This window comes from Castor canadensis, chromosome 12 (genome assembly GCF_047511655.1).
Source record: "Castor canadensis chromosome 12, mCasCan1.hap1v2, whole genome shotgun sequence".
NCBI classification, from domain to species: Eukaryota; Metazoa; Chordata; class Mammalia; order Rodentia; family Castoridae; genus Castor; species Castor canadensis.
The window spans coordinates 38,520,784-38,537,500 of NC_133397.1; the positions used below are offsets into that span (position 1 = coordinate 38,520,784).

At 41.1% G+C, this 16,717-nt stretch overlaps 1 protein-coding gene across 3 annotated transcripts in view; it reads left to right on the forward strand.

The window, feature by feature from the left end:
- Camkmt (calmodulin-lysine N-methyltransferase) overlaps positions 1-16,717 on the forward strand; it is a 421,570-nt gene that overhangs the window by 398,534 nt on the left and 6,319 nt on the right. For all 3 annotated transcript variants that reach the window (XM_074049616.1, XM_074049617.1, XM_074049615.1), the window contains one exon: positions 6,935-6,998. In XM_074049616.1, coding sequence (XP_073905717.1) covers positions 6,935-6,998 — 64 coding nt within the window. The remainder of the gene's footprint in view (positions 1-6,934; positions 6,999-16,717) is intronic.

The following is a 16,717-nucleotide window of genomic DNA, read 5'->3' on the forward strand; positions in this document are numbered from 1 at the left end:
TGAGGGTCACACCCCCACTGGCTATGATGTGGGGAAAGGCAGGTCTGGCCAAAGAATTACAGTTAAATTTGTCCTTCATACAAATATCAAAACAGCCTGTTTTTTCATACCTTGTGTTATGGACACCCACACCATGTCATCCTATTTGTACCAGAGAGACAAGCAAAGGAAGTAAAATTTAAGCTCTTTTCTGATTAGTGTTCTCAGTTAAAAATAGCTGCACAACATGTCTGAAAGTCTTTTTTTTTTCCCTAGCTGACAACAGGGTCATGTACAACTGATGAACATAATGCATATTCAGTTTAGGGCTCTCATTATAAAGATGCAACATAATGCAATATTACATGTACACATTCATGCACACACACATGCATCTGGTAGCTATATGAGAATTTATGGATTCAAATGAACTAAATACACCAAGCTTCATTTTATAAATGGCTTGTCTATGCATGAATTGTTGTTACGGTTTTTTTTTTTTCCTGGTGTGGTAAGTGCCAGAATGTCAGCCTATTTGTAATTTCCCATTTGTAAATGTGAAACATTAAGCTACTCTCACTGCAATGCTCATATTATTTCTAAAAGAAATGCTTTGGTAATGGTCTCTCTCCATATTCACAGAGATGGGTAAGCTGCTTAGAACCTTAGTACAGTGATGTTTATAATATATCCGTTGTGCATATAGTGGTGAAGGACAGCATCCCACGTGTTCTTTATATCCTCTTGGTTTGGTGTTGCTCCATAGGGAGTTATTGCAAGGATACTCAGGCCATGATGCATCTTTTAGAATGTCACAGAGTGGGGGAAAGAAAGGTCTTTGTAGATGTTACGTCCAAGATAGGACCTGAAATAGTCAGGGCCAAAAAGAGGCACCACACATAAACAGATCATGTTAAGTCTCACACCCTCCTTTAGTCATTATCAGTCATCCGATGAGACCTGGATTAGGCCACAGGAATATGATGCAAGAGTTGAAGTTCAAATATTAGGTACATGGGTTAAATTCTTATTGAAGCATTTCCAGCAAGGGTGGCATTGTCTGATTCCCTGAATACCTAACCAGTGGTATGCTTGATCCCATTTACATGAAAACAAGCTCTATTCACAGACCTATTCCAAACCCACATTGTGGTTCAAGTAAAATGTGCATGATTACAACAAGCGGTGATATATTTATGTTCTTAAATCATTCATATATTCACATATTTACATTCAAACATTCACAAACCTGTGGGCAGTGGGGGAAAATAACCTATTTCCCAGAAGAGACAGTCTCCTACTTCACATCCAAATTTTGTAGCTCAACGAGATTATAAAATAAAGAGGCAAACTGTGAAAGCTAGTCATTATTTCACCATTCAGCATTTTTGACAATGAAAAATAGTTTCATGGTTCAACAGTTCCCGAATATCTTGTAAAATGTCAACTTTGAAATAAACAGAAGGAAAAATCAAGGTACAGTCACACCTGCAAAAGGATGCTGTTGACAAACATCAAAATATTAGAATATTTAACCACAGGGGTAGGGAAAAACCTGCCTATTAAGTTCCTCAGTTGACTTGTTTAATGTTGAGTTTAATATAAGGATTCCTTTCTGCTGGAATACAGTCTAGCCTGGTCCTTGCTACCTTTAGAATAGCGAGTGCTTGCTAATTTTAAGCCTACCTTTCCAGACTTCCGTTCAATCACAATATAATCTAAGGGTCTGAAAGTAAGATTATTTTTATCCAGTGAACACCTTTGTTCAGTGTTTGATGGCTCTCCAGTTTATTGTAGCTCTGCAAAAATAGAAATGACTCTATAGATTTGAATTCTCAAAAGGCTTAGAAAACATGTCTGATATGCCACCCATAGCCTGACTGACCATCAAGCTGGATATGCAAGACAATTGGCACATGTATGTGCCCACACCTGAGATATGGAGAGAAATGGGAGAAAGTACATTTGCCTATACACCCTACCTTAAGGCTGTTCACTGTGGGTTCTTTTTCCATCCTTTTTACTTTCCTCTAAAATGATGGGGAAAAGTTTGAGTTTTAAGCTATCTTCATAAAAATGGGTTTTTTTTATCAACATGGAAATACCCTGGACTCTAGAAGTTGTCTTCCAGAAACTGTAATCATGGATAGCTCTAGATCACAACTTACAGCTCCCTAACACCTGAAAAGACCTTAAGCCAAATGTAGTCAGCCCTTTCACCTCACACTCAGCCTCTGAGGAGATCCATGAACTGCCCAAGATTCTGCAACTAAAGAGGTAGAGCCAAGTGAGAATACAGCATCATTCTGAGCTTCCATAAAAATCAGTTGATAAATACTGAAAGAGGGTATCCCTCTGCTAAAAGTTAAATCTAAAACAGTGAGTTTAACGCTGTACATTTCACCATGGAAATTGCATTGCAGTCTTCCTTTTTGTGGATATTGTCAGAGAGAAATGTCCTCTTATGCTCTGCACTAATAAATTTTTCTATGAGAGGAATTACACATGATCCATGCTCTGCATTCAATCCTGATTCTAAGGGAAGCAAGGAAAATGGTCCAACACCTTTCCTTTGTCAGAAAATCTGTGATTCAGATCAATGGAACAAAGCAAGTGTTGCTGCCACAAGCAATCACACACACACGCACACACACACACACACAGAGAGAGAGAGAGAGAGAGAGAGAGAGAGAGAGAGAGAGAGAGAGGAGAGAGAGAGAGAGAGAGAATTTAATGGCCAAACTGGACTGTTCTATGTATTTTGATCAGTAACTGAAGGGAGAGTTGAAATGGTATCTCCATCCCCATCACTGACCCACTCAGCCTTTTTAAATAGATCCACTTAAGCTACTGCTGTTCTCTGAGCCATTAGGACTTATTTGAGGGGTGAATTTTCAGGAGATTACATATCACTCCCACTAACGCACATTGAAATTGCTCATATGACGTACCCTACAAAGCATTATAAATTCTGCATCAGAGCTAAGTAGAAAAGTGAGCTTACTTGGAATAAAGATCTTTTAGAGAACTATAAGAATTACTTTTGGGAGATTTGATTTGGAATGATGGAGTAGACTCCATTACCTTTGAAATAACTGTGTCTGGAATGTGTGCCGGGTGGTAAGCCGCACTTTCCAGTCTGCTGTGCTGTTAACCTCTTTGTTACCATTACCAACAGTAAGAGTGTTTTATAAGGGCATGCATTAAGCTCAGCTGGTAAGGTGCTATTCATCTTTTTCTAGCAGTCTTATTAGTTCTTAGGATACATAGGTATGAACTAAGAGTGGTCCTTTGCTTAGCTGCTGTGTATGCCAACCAGCCAGATGTCATATAGGACCAACTGACCAACAGAGATACTTCCTCATAGTGATAGTCTTCTTAAAAAAAAAAATAGAATGTTCAATTGTTAAAGCTAAAGATATCGTGACCTCCCTAAAGAATAAGGTATAGTGTGTTCTGAAATCTACTCTTTGTAAAAGACTTAGTTCTAATTTAATTCCTTTCTCATCAATCCCTAATGGTTATTAATCACTGCTTAATATGACATACTGACAATTTTTGTACTGTTTGAATTAGACATATTCTGCACTCCAGGATTTAAGGATGCAGCTTTATGAAAGATAAGAAAGTTTTCCATCCTGATTGCTGGATGGAAGGGGATAGGGTTACCTCCCATGCTAGGCATAGTTTCTGGCTCATTCAAAGGGGATGCTTTTTCATTGTTTAAAGCCCCTTCCAAGGAAAAGCTTTCCACTGGCCGTAGGGTGAGCAAAGACACCCAGGCACTGACTTCTTGGGAACTTCTCATAAACTGCTCTCCTTACTCCTATTTTTCAAATGACAGAATCATCAAATCAGAAGAGAACCTATCTCATAAAACATTCCTATCTAAGTGTTAATTCAGCCCCAACCACCCCTAGAAAAGCCTGCATACAACTTATTTAGGGTCACTGAAACCAGTATCCTGTATAACTCCCTTCATTTGAAGGAAAGAGTCAGGCGGTAAGTAGTAACTGTTGAGCACCACCTGCATGCACACTGCACTGTGAAGCTCAAATGAATGCAGATGGAAGCTCCTTGTGGGGTGGGGGAGGCTTTGTCTTATTCATAGTTTAGCCCCAATGCCTAAAATACCCCTGCACATGTTACAGATGCTCAACAAGTTTTGCGAATGAGCACGTATTATTAACTTGATGACTGCCTTTACTGACAAGGAAACTTTGAGGCCTCACATAAAATGACTTGCCTATGTCACATAGTAGAAAGGTCAAAGCCAGAGCTCTTTTGAATTTGAACCATACTCCCCACTATCTGAAATGTGGCTCCACACAGTAGTCCCCTTTGAGGGAGGACAGCAACCCTCCCCCTGACAGCCAATAATCATTGCTAGCCCCTGGAAGGGTGAAGCAGGGCTCTGGAGCAGGCAGTATGTGAGGCATCTCTGCTATGTGAGGCATAGAGAGGCCAGATGCAACCAGTCTACAGCATTCAAAATGGGAGTGGGTCCTCATATAGGCTCCTCATGAGATAACACAAGCTTGCTGGAGTTCTCACTAAGGTGTAAGGGATCCACTCCCTATAAGATGGGAAATTCAAGATGTGAATAGAAGGATTTGCACACTGTTTTTCAAAGCAATGCATTTGGACTGTGTTACAAGTTAAGATGCCTCTTCAGAAGTAGCTCTGCTGTTCCTGCTTTTTAAAAGACATCATTGCCCATTTTTATGAAGCAGAACATCCCTTTTTTTCCCTTTGCTTTGCAAAAACACAATGTAGAAGCAATGGCCCTGAAGCTGAAACCAAATGTCTTGCACACTTCTCCAGCGCTGCATGATTATTACATATGCTGCTGCTCATTTCAAGGAGTCCATCAACCTTTAGGCTGCCCTAACCTTGGCTCCTTGCCAAATGCTGTAGAAGAAGGACAAAAACATAAGGGATGCTTCCTGCTTTCAAGAAGTTAGAGCTTGCGTGGGAGGGCACTTATGGAACACAGAGCCTGGGGAAGAACTTCAAATTCTCTACTTGTGACATTGTGCTTACACTTGCCTAACTCCAGTCATTTGAGGGCCTTTCTCCTGCTCTGCCCATCTTCTGTTACTTCATGCTCAGGAGCAAATGGAATTAGATGGGGAAGATGGTATGAAGCTGTAGCCCAGACCACTGTCTCTAATGCTGCTCAGTGTAGGTGTGAATCCCAGCCCTGCCATTAGTAGCTGTGTGACCACGAACCTCACTGTGCCTCTATTTCCTTAGTTGTAAAGTGTGGGCAATGACAATAGTCATAATAATAACAACTACCTCACAGTAATGATGAGTCAATCTATGAAAAACTCTTGGAAGGTACCCAGTACCTACTACTCATCTCAGTAAGTGTTTGGTTGTTAAAAAGTTGCATTTACCTTTGGCATTTGTATTTAATTTGTGTATGCTTGTGTCCAACTCACATCCCTCTTATAGCGTAACCTCCATAAGGACACCCATAGTGCCCCTTCTCCCTTATCTCTTTTCTGCCTTTCAATGCTATGTGTGTAGTTGGAGTCCCATGACTTTGGCAACCACATCCTGGATATTCCAGGATTGTTCAGATTTTAAAGATAAACTCACATTTCCTGAACTCCAAACTTCATATTCATAAAAAAAAAAAAAAGTGGTCCCAACAACCAATAGATATTATTGGCTTATTCAGCAGCTTTGCTTCCTCTTAGAGGAGTGCGATGGCTATGCTTGGAGTACTTTTCCAGGCACTGTAAGCCTCATATGGTCTTTGGTAGCATTGGGTGCTTTCACCCCTCCATACCACAATCCCACCCACAGGAAACATTTCTAAGGGTTGCATAAGCATTCCTGGTATCTTAGTCAATTTTGTGCCATTATAACAAGAATACACAGACTGGGTAACTTACAAGCACTAGAAACATTTGACTCATACTTTCTGGAATCTTGGAAGTCCAAGATCAAGGTGCCAGTACATTTGGTATCTGCTGAGGACCTGGTCTGTTCTTCCAAGGTAGTGCCATGAATGTTGAATCTTCCAGAGGGGAGGAACCCTGTGCCTCACATAGCAGAAGTCAGAAGGGCAAAAAGGAGTCAAATTCCCACTGCTAAAACTGTTGCATCAGGAATTAATCAAGTTTCCAACACATGAATTTGGAGGGACACAATTAAACCACAGTGCCAGCTATACCAAAGTTAACTCACTTGACTTCAACTGCCAAACTTAAGTCGGGTATCTACAAGTTTGAATGAAGAAATTGTTTTCAAACTTCAAAAGTAAGGCCTGATGAAGACAAGGGCAGACTGGTCCAACCAAATGAGTAACAGAGCAACCACAGAAATTCTCAAAAGACCAGAGGAAAAAAATGAAAAATTACAGCAAAGGGAAAAGAAGCAATACAGAGGTCAAGGGAGAAAGCACCAGAGTTACCATGATCTCTGTGGCATTGACTAGGCTTTGTTTTGGGAGCTGTTCATTCCCAGGTTACTGGTTGAGTCTTTCCTTAATGTTGTTGCTAGTCAATGGCACCTGTTCTGTAGTTTGGGTGCAATAGGGCTGGTGTCTTCTTTTTGGAGAGCAGCTCATAGTTCCCTGGGTAGGCAGAGACCCCAAGCTGTTTGAGAAATGGGGCTATAACAAGGAAAAATGCCAAGAGTATTTCATCTCCACTGATGACACCACAAAGAGCAGCTTAGAAATTGTCCCTTTAACATTAACACATGGCCCAGCATGTGTGAATTCTGGTCCATGGCATATTGATGATTTGGCTTTAGTTGCAAAACACTGACCATAATATCTTCTTAAAGAAAAACAAAATCCCCAGTGAGACATTTGAAGAAAACAATCTCTCTTTTTTAGTGTTGGTAAACATGTAATTAGCCTTGTATTTCTCACTATTAGTATCACTAGACTTGAAGACCCAGTTTAATCTGGATTCTGCTCTCTTCTCAATGTCAGCTTGTTTCTGGACCAGTACAGAGCCAGTCTTGTTGATGCAATAAAGAGATTACTCCAGCCCACGGTAAGTGTGTTTCTATTTTCTCCTGAATACTGGCTACAGAATAATTAGTCTGTGCACAAAGATGGAGAGAGTAATGGAATGGCAGGATTAATGTCATGTAATACTTTAATACTTATTATGTCCCACTTCAATTGGGTCTTCTGATCTATCAGATTCTTTCCTAATCACAACTAGGAAACTTCTTACCCTTGGCCTTCTGATAAGGAACACAGTGGGTAGTAAAATAAATGAAACCACTTCAAAGATAGTATGAGATTATTTTTATCAAAGAATTTCTTGAGTCTTTTTCTTTGATAGCAATATCTTCATATTAAAGTAGAAGTATGATATTGAAAGTTTTCTGTTGACTTCTGTTATTTTTAATCCCTTCAGTGGTAACCTTTGTCATTGGTTATTTACCTATTGCTAAAGAATACTTTTTTCTTTTTATTTCTGTTTATAGTAAAGAAAAAGGACTTTCAGATGAATCTGTATATTAAAAGTTCTTTGCTTTAAAAGGAAGCCATTATTTACATATTATAAACATTAGGTCACAATGAAGCCAAGCATGGCATAAAATATTGTGCACATTTTTACATTTATATATCCATTTATGCCTGTGAGTAAATTACAGAGTTTGTATCCACTCTTATTTTGTTGGACTGTTATACTAAGCTAGGAGGTCCTACAGCCTAAACGGAGAGTTAATATACATCTATTTAAAGTAAGAAAACGAATTTAAAGCTCATGCATTTAAAAAAATCTTATAAGTATATAAGACTCTTGCTGTGCCACAGGAATTTAAAATAGGTTAACAATATTAATGTAATCTAAGATAGGAACTCCTATGAGATGACTGCAGTGTGTGTGTGTGTATGTGTGTGTGTGTGTGTATTCTAAAGTTTTGTTTCTAAAATCTTTTTTAAAAGACTCTAGGCTTCTGACCTCAGTGAGATTTATAGACTAATACCTTTCAATTTTTCTTTTATATCTTTTTCACACTGAAGGTTGCCAGAACAATTTGATAATCATCCTGTGCCTTATTACCACTGCTTTTATTTTGTTATCTCTATATAGCTCAGAAATTTAAATAGGCCTTTTGGAGGAGTAACCATAGCTTTATAGTAGCAATCAATTCAATTAAGTTGGCTACCTCAATTCCTACTGTGAAGTGGGTAGTAGGTCTTGAGGCAAAATGAGGACATGTGCCAAGCTACTGATGCTGCCACAGTTGAGGAGGCTGCCCAAGTTGAAGGTAGAAGAAGGCAGGGCCTCTTCATCCCCCTGTTAGCCTTGGGTGATTCTTGTGAGCCTCTGTGAGACCAGGATTCTCAGGGAGGGCATGGAGATTCTTGGATGCAAAGACCTCTATGAAAATACCTCATACATAAATACAGTGCTTTCAAGGACTCCCAGATCTCACGCTGCACAAACAGTACTTCATTCATCACCAACACCCCTTCAAAACCTATTTGTGCAAATACTCCATTTTACAGCAGATTTGCATGATTTACCTAGGACCTATTGTAAATCATTCACATGATTTCCAATAGAAAACTGCCCAAGCTATGAATAGACCTAAATGCAGATTGGACTGGAATCTCTTGCAGCTCTTCTGTACCCTCTATTAAAACCTGAACTGTGCTCTTCTCTGTCTGAAGAGTGGCTCCACACAGCAGCCCCTTCAAAGCCAAGACAGCAGCCTACCTACTTAGCAGCAGTACTCATCCTGAGCCCCAAGAAGGATGAGGTGGGGCCCTGAAGCAGGTGGTATTTACTCATGCTCTGTGAGGAACAGAGAGGCCAAAGCAGAGGGGCTTACTCCAGCCTGCCCCATTAAAAATAGGAGCTTGCTTAGGCCCCTCATGGGATGATCAATATCCAAGGCCCAGATATTCTAGCCTAAAGTGCAAGGGGCCCACCATCTGAGGGGAAATTTGAGTTGGGGATGGTGCATGGACTAACTGAAATTACCACCCAGAAACTCATCCCTGTTGGGAGGTCTGGAGGTGCAGAGCACTTGCACCCCTGTGCCTCCACCCAGTTGGACCATAGAAGGGTCACATATACTTGATCATGAGCAGTCACAGTCCCACATGTTGTGCTGGTGGGTCAGAAGGGTTCCCACAGAGTGGGGGTAGCCACAACTCTCAGAGCTTGCTATTCTACATCCAAAGGAACTAAGTGGACAAGTTATAGAAATCACAGTTCAAGACCAAGATCATATTCAAAGTTTTACTACATCGCAATTGAGCTGGTTTTAATGTTCCCTTGAACCCAGATAATTCCTCCATGGTTATGTGGCCCAGAGACTGAAGTGCCAGAAGTGGCCCATAAGCAAACAACATGAGGGTCTCCACTGGTAGATCCTTAGCGCTTTGTGATTCATCTCAAGATACTGTAGGTTCTCGGGATCCTGAGCAAAACCCACACTGCAACCAAATGCTTCAAGTATACAGAATAACCCAATCCTGGCTTGGGCTTTGGAGGCAGACAGATCAGGCTCTAATCTGGCCTATGCCATTAACTGGATTTGTGCTCTGGAAGGTAAACTGTAGTGGCCAGGAAGAACCAAAAAGTCTGCATACAAAACCCAAGTCTACACTTACTAACCACCATAGACTCTCAGCCTGAGTGTCCTCACCTGTAAAAAGGCAGGACTAAGCCAGGAGTGGTGATGCACACCAGTAATCCCAGCACTCAGGAAGCTGAGGCAAGGAGGATGGTGAGTTCTAGGCCAGCCTGGGCTACATAGCAAGACCCTGACGAGGGTCTTGCCTTCTGGGCTGGGGAACAATATTTACGTATGTACTGGCAAGGGCTAGTACATAGGAGGTGCTCCATAATGATGGCTGGTGATTTTTTATTGCTGTACCAGCTTGTCAAGGTTAATACAGGAGACACTTGTCCTAAGAGTTGCTGGCCTAGCTGATGGGAAGCTTACGGCCAGGCCCAGTTTAGCACTAACAGACTCTGGAAATGTCTGTCTTACCCCATTTTCCCCAATAAAGGGAAAGTGAAGAGGTTCACTCACATTCTTACAGGGCTCTGTCAGCTCTGAGATCCCAAGTCCTACTTGCAGAGAGAAGATATACCTGGGCTCTGGAATCAGAAAGCTTATGCTCTATCATGGCCTCTACCATTGACTGTACTCATGCTCTGGAAGCCTCTGTTGCTCATCTGTAAATGAAAAGTGAACAAGCCAATCACTGCAGTGCACATGGTTGGCTCTGAATACCTATCCAAGGTTAGCTCTTGTTACCTCAGTGGATAGACTCTGGCTGTGGGGAATACAGATACAGGAGGCTTTTACCTAGAAATGCTAGCAAGAGAGACTATTTTCTTGACCTGGACTTTGGGGATTTCTCCATATACCCTGGCTCTGTACACATGTCCCAAAAACCTGTGGCAGGCCCTGCACTTCTCCCAGGAGGACTGCCTACCTGGATGAAGATGACACTTTATTATAAACTGCCCCCATGAGTAGGGAGAGAGAGATGACTACATTGGCAAGAGTGAAATAATTGCAACATCAAGGTTCAGATGTCACTCTGTGAGAAGAAAAATTCTGCCCATTTGGTGAGTATGGTTGGTTGATTTCTTCTTTGGTTATATCATCTGTTGGAACTCAAAAGGTCTAGAGGCAACAAAAGTAGATGAAGAGGGGATAATTCCCTGCTTATCAGTTTTTATAATGGAGTCCTAAATGAGGAAAAATAGGAAGCCAGAGACAGCCTAACCATACCCTCTGTCCCTGCCCTAGGTGAGCACCTGGCTTGTGACCTGAGGCTGAGCTTAGCTCTTCAGCAAAGTAGGCCCCTGTGGCTGGAGAGTCACTATAGGAGTTCCATGTTTCACCAGGGAATGTTTGCCACCTACTCGAAATTAAGACTTTTTCTGAACTTGGTGGCCGAGAGAAACTGCAGCATTGACGCCTGCCAAAATAACAAGGGACACTCCCCCAAACTTCACAGACTAGAATAGATGTTTTAAGAGAATGAGATCAGCAAGCTTTACTCGTTCCAAAAAGCAATGTCCCCTGTCCCTATTCCTCCCTCTGGTGAGTGACTGGAGTGAAAGTATGTCTGTCTGGTTTGGGGATTAGAATTAAAGAGGAACAGGATATGAGGTTATAGAGTTAGTGTGAGTTACCATTTTAGGAAAGGCTGAGAATACCATGATGAAGATGCTTTATCCTATGGATAATAGGGAGACATTGAAAGTTTATGAGCAGTGGTGTGGTCAAAAACATGTTCAAGAAGGATCATTCTGGCCACAGCAAAGAGGCTGGGTTGGAATAAGTGAGCGCTTGAATGCAGCAAGGCCAAGTGCTACCTGGAATCATCCATTTAGGAACTACTGAAGAGCTGGTGACAATAGGAAGGGATAGAATGGATATTTGCTGACAGATTCATTGAGCAAATGCCTCTCAGATGCTAGACACTGTGCTAGGACCTGGGGAGGGAGTAAGAAACAACATAAACCTATCCCCAGGGAACACAAAGTCCAGTTATCTAATAGTGTGTGAAGGGTAGAGCAGAAGTATAGTAACCCATGAAGGTAGGGAATGGAAGTGACAACTGTGGGAGAAGGCACAGTGTGGAGGCCAGAAGAGGTCAGAAAAGGCATCACAGGAAGAGTGTCTTAATGAGGGTGCTGAGGGATGAGTAAGAATTTAGCAGGCAGACAAAGAACTGGAGGTAAGAGAGGCATTCTGCCCCAAGAGAATGTTTACATTTCAAGACACAGAGATACATGAAAGAATGTACCACAGGTACAGTACTTCTGTCTGACTATAGCCCAAGGTAAGTATGGGGAAAAGCAAGAGGTGAGGATGTAGGTAGAGGCATGGGTCAGGTCAAGGGAAGCTTTGCCCACTATCTCAAGAAGTTGGGACCCTTGTCAGTGGTTTTCAAACACTGTTTAAATGGTAAAACCCTTGGTCAACAAATGTTTAGCCGGAACCCCAATTAAAGAGCTAGAAATGGGTGCTAGGCCTCCCTGTTTTAGCACCCATCTTAGCTATCCAGGTCCATTATCTTAATGTCCACGTGTATTCCCCCAGTTTGGAAAATAGAAGACTAGAGCTGAGGACCACCATTTTGAGTTTTTACTCCCACTTCCTGCATGGGCAGCAGGAAGTGTTTCTCCTTTTTTTCCCTAATGTATCCCCACTTTTATCCTGTTACACTAGATTCCTTTTCTTATAACCTTTACCATTACTTTTACTAAAAAAAAGTGGGTGCTAGGAGTGTAGCTCAGTGGTAGAGTGCACATTTACTTTTCATAATGGAAATAATATTGTTATTATGTTAATAAAAGGCAAGTATATGCCAGGTCTGGGAAATAGTTTGAAAATAAAATAAAAGGTAGAGTACAAGTGCAAAAAAAATAATAGTAAGGTCCTGGGTTCAATCCTCAAAGAGAAAGAAGGAAGGGGGGTAGAGAAGGAGAAGGAAAGGAGGAGGAGAAAAGGAAGAGGAAGAAGAAGAGGATTTAGTTAAACCGGAAGTGAAAATACTAGTGCTTCCAGTCCTGGTGTCCCTTTTACACCTCCAGGGTTCCCTTGAAGCAATTTCCAGAACACTTTGAAAACCATCTGCAGCAGATAACAGTGATGAAGGTGGTGAAATGTAGCACTGAAGTTTTGAAAAGACAATATAATACTATGATTCCCAGCTTTCCAGCTTCACTTTGAAGACAATGTGTATGGAAGTACTTGATGCCTAGCAGGTGCTCAGCTTTGCGTGGCTGTGGGTGTGGCGGAGATGTGTACATTGGGTTGGATGGGTAGCATCCTGATAAGGGTTTGGGCTACTGATTTCCATTTCAAATAGAATGGATTAAAGGTATTTTCAGAATATCCATATGCAGAGATGAGTAGGCACTTGGAAACATGGGTGTAGGCCTTTGACAATGGTGAATGTTACAGTTATACTCTTGAAAGTTATTGATGTATAAGTGATAGTTAAAGGCATGGACTTCAAACAATTGCCTAGAATTATATAGAACATAAAGGAAAAGTAGACAGAGCCCTAGAAACCACTGGCAATTAAGAAGCAAGTGGAAAAGAGAGGCCAGGAAAGAAGACCAAGAGTGAGCAAGAGGTAGAAGAGAAAGCAGGGGAAAGAAGTGTCCCAGAAACCAGGCAAAGAAACAGAAAATAAGCATAAACTTAAACATGTAGTCAGTATTTAATAATTAGTTGCCTGGAAATGGAATAAAGCATTTCATTGGCATAGCATATTCCTTTTAAAAATAAATCCAAAGCATGCTTATTTTTTCCAGAAGTACACACTCTTTAATATGTGACTGTAGGGTAGTCTAGCAAAATAACAACAATGACGCTCACAATGTAAACATTATCATTATTGTTTTGTGGAACTTCTCTCTCTTCTCTCCAGGGATAAATGAATCCCCTCAAATGTCCTCACATCAGTCAAAATTTTGCATTCAATTGAGTGTTCATTCTGAGTTTTAAGGTGATTGTGTGACTGAATGCCTAGAAAGTTGTGCTTTGATAAATTGAAAATAGTTTTTCTCAAGCAAAGGGCTAATTTGAAATCTATATTGTTTTTCTTGTTTTGATTTTTGCAGCCTAAATTGTAAGGCATATTCCTCTGGTTGGACTGCTCCACAGATGAAGTGCTGTGCTTCTCAGGGGCACTGGGGAGCACCTCACTGCAGTGTGGGGCAGAGGCTGGCACTCAGCAGGGCTCATTAAATGTTCACTGAATTAACAGATAACTTACTGTTTTCCTTGTTAAATATTAATCCACATCTCAAAAATATTCATGTTCAACAAAACAACAAAGAAAACAATCCAAAACTCAACTGAGAGCTTAAAACTACTGCTTGCTCTTTCTCTTTCTCATGGGTACAGGATTGGACACCAACTGCCTCTGAAATCCCACCACACAGCTAACTCTATAAAAACTTCTTGGAGAAATCTTTTCAAAAGGATAAGCAATAGAATATGGCCTTCAAATTCCCAAAGACTTATATTTTTCAGATTATTCAACATGTAGATTTAGTTTATTCTCTCAACAAACATTGACTGAGTGCCCACTATCTGCTAGGCAATGAGAAGGTGCAGTGAGTAAAATGTTAGAAGACCCTGTTGTCATGGAGCATGCATACCAGCCAGAAGAGCCGGGCAATAATAAACAAGGATATAATGTGTGTCGGTGGTGATAAGTGCTAAGAACAAAAATAAAGCTGCAAGGGGCAAGGAGTGAGATTCTTGGGGGAGGAGAGCTTCTGTTCTGGATAGGTTGGTTAGGGAAGGACAGGTAAACTGAGCTTTAATGGAGGAAAGAAAGAGACATTTAGGCATACAGCTCTGCCACAGGTTTAGCCTTACCACTCACCCCAACTCACAAGTGGGTGGGATGTGGGGGGCATGTGCTTAGTGAATGCAGAAATCAGCCCAACCCAGAAACCTGTCGTCTTACAACATACTGAGATACAGCTTAGATGACAGCTGTAAAAATCAACTCTTCGATTGTAACTGTAAGACGCTCTTTGCACGTGACTTTAAAATGAAACAACTTCCATTACTCAAAAATCCAGAATGGCAACCAGCTCTTAGAAATGACTAAAATGACCTACTGGTATTCCTACCTTTTTTTTTTAATGGAGACTTTTGCTCTCCTGCTGAGGCCATGTATTATATCTAGTCTCACATAAAAATGAATTTTTGCTGCTAAGTTTGAAAACTGCCTGAAAATAGCAATTAATATTGGAAAAGCTGACAGAACTTTAAGTGTAGTGGTATGACTGGTGCAGCTATAATTATGCACCTGAGTGTGCACATATCTATGTAAACACAGTGTAAAAACACACTTGATATCCAGGACAATGTATCAGTATATTTTCTTGCAGGAGAAAGAGAGAGAGAGAGAAAGAGAGAGAGTGAGAGATGAGAATTTTTATAGCACAGTCGGGTGGTATAGATTTTTCTAATCTTACATCTGTATAACTTTGTTTCTCAAATTATTTTTCCATTCACCACCTCATTTGATCCTCACAACTTGCTGAAGGGAAAAAAGCCAGTAGGCTTTGTTCTTCCCATTGGATGGATGAGAAGACTCAGTGGGTCGGCAAGGAGGGCTTAAGGTTCTTGTGTACAAAGTAAGGGGATTGGACTCTGTCATCTCCAAAGCCCCTTCTAGCTCAGCAGTTCAATGATTTGGTTTCCAGTTGTCCTGCAGTGAAGTAGCTGTTCAATGGTGGAGACTCCCTTTAAGTCCAGTATCCTTTCTACCCCATGGTTCCTATTTATGTTCCTCAAACCCTTATTGTTCCTATTTATGTTCCTCAAACCCTTATTGTTTGTTTAATCGTCTGCCACTTGCAATGTCTACTGAACACGGTTGTGAAGATAGTTGAAGGAATTAAATGGAAGGTTTGTAAAGCATCTAGCACAGTGGTAGCTGTCATTGTCATCGCTATTACTAATAAGGAGACGATAGAGTGGAGTGAAAGGGCATCTGGGTTGTCATCAGGTGGATAACATTCTAACCGTTTACTGGTTGTGCCAGCTTGGCCAATTATCCAGCCTTTCTGAGTATCCTGTAAAATAGACCTGAGAATACCAGGTATATGGGGTGGTTAGAGACTAAAGGAGATGAGGTATACACAGAAGGCATGGATGGCTAGGCCAGTGGCTAACACATTCCAGATGTTCAACAAGTAGCTGATAGGTGTGAATGATAAACCACTTTTCATCAGTAACTGGGATAAGGCTGGGCATGGTGGTGCATGCCTGTAATCCCAGCACTCAGGAGGCAGGGGCAGCAGAATCATGAGTTCAAGACCAGCCTGAACTATATAGTTAATTCCACATCAGCCTGGACTGGTCTCAAAAAACAAAACAAAACAAAGAGAAAAAAAAGAAATTTATTTTGATGATTCCCTCACTGCCTGAAGTAGCATTTCATAGTTGTGAAGTGTTAACTTCACATAATCATCTTTTTATTTTTAAAAAATGTGAAGAAAATAGGATTCAGAAAAGCTTGGCCTTTCTGTATACATCTGGGGAGTGGGGTGGAACCACATGTACCCCGTTACCTACAGTCATTGTGAAGTTTCTTGTCAGGTGGCCTTCTGCAGACCAGTCCTCCAGCAATCTCTTAAGTGGGTATTTAGAAAAGTCTGTTTACCCTCAGGATACCACTTTCATTTGACTGCTGGGAGGAGTGCTTTGCAAGAGTGATGACCATTCTGGGGATTCACTGAACTTGAAAATCAAAGTGCTGTAACCTTGTCCCTGACAGGGAAGAGGTAGTGGTCATGGCAGGACTGAAATGTGAAAAGTCTCAATAGGAATTGTGGAATTGTGGTTACTCACCTCTGGGGAGCACAGCTTGATACTGAATTCCCAGGGCATAATAAGTTAATATGTAGAGGCCTGTGTTGCATGCTGTGGAGCTGTGTCATGACTGTGGTGGCAGGTGCAAAGGAGTCACAGGTGAGTGGGCAGCCCCGACACTAATAGCTAGTCGATGGCTTAAACCATTAGACCCAAAACTGTGTATTGTTCAGAACACCAACTTTCTGTCACACTTTGTTTATTATGTACATTGTTTCTAAAGGATAAAATATAGCAACTAGCCATTTGAATGTGAATTATATATTTCCTTATTCCATGTACTTCTGTCCTTGAAATTATTCTTACTGTGAGTGCCCACCTTGTGTGGACTTTCTACCTGAGAGCCGTATATTAAATGCTTTAACCA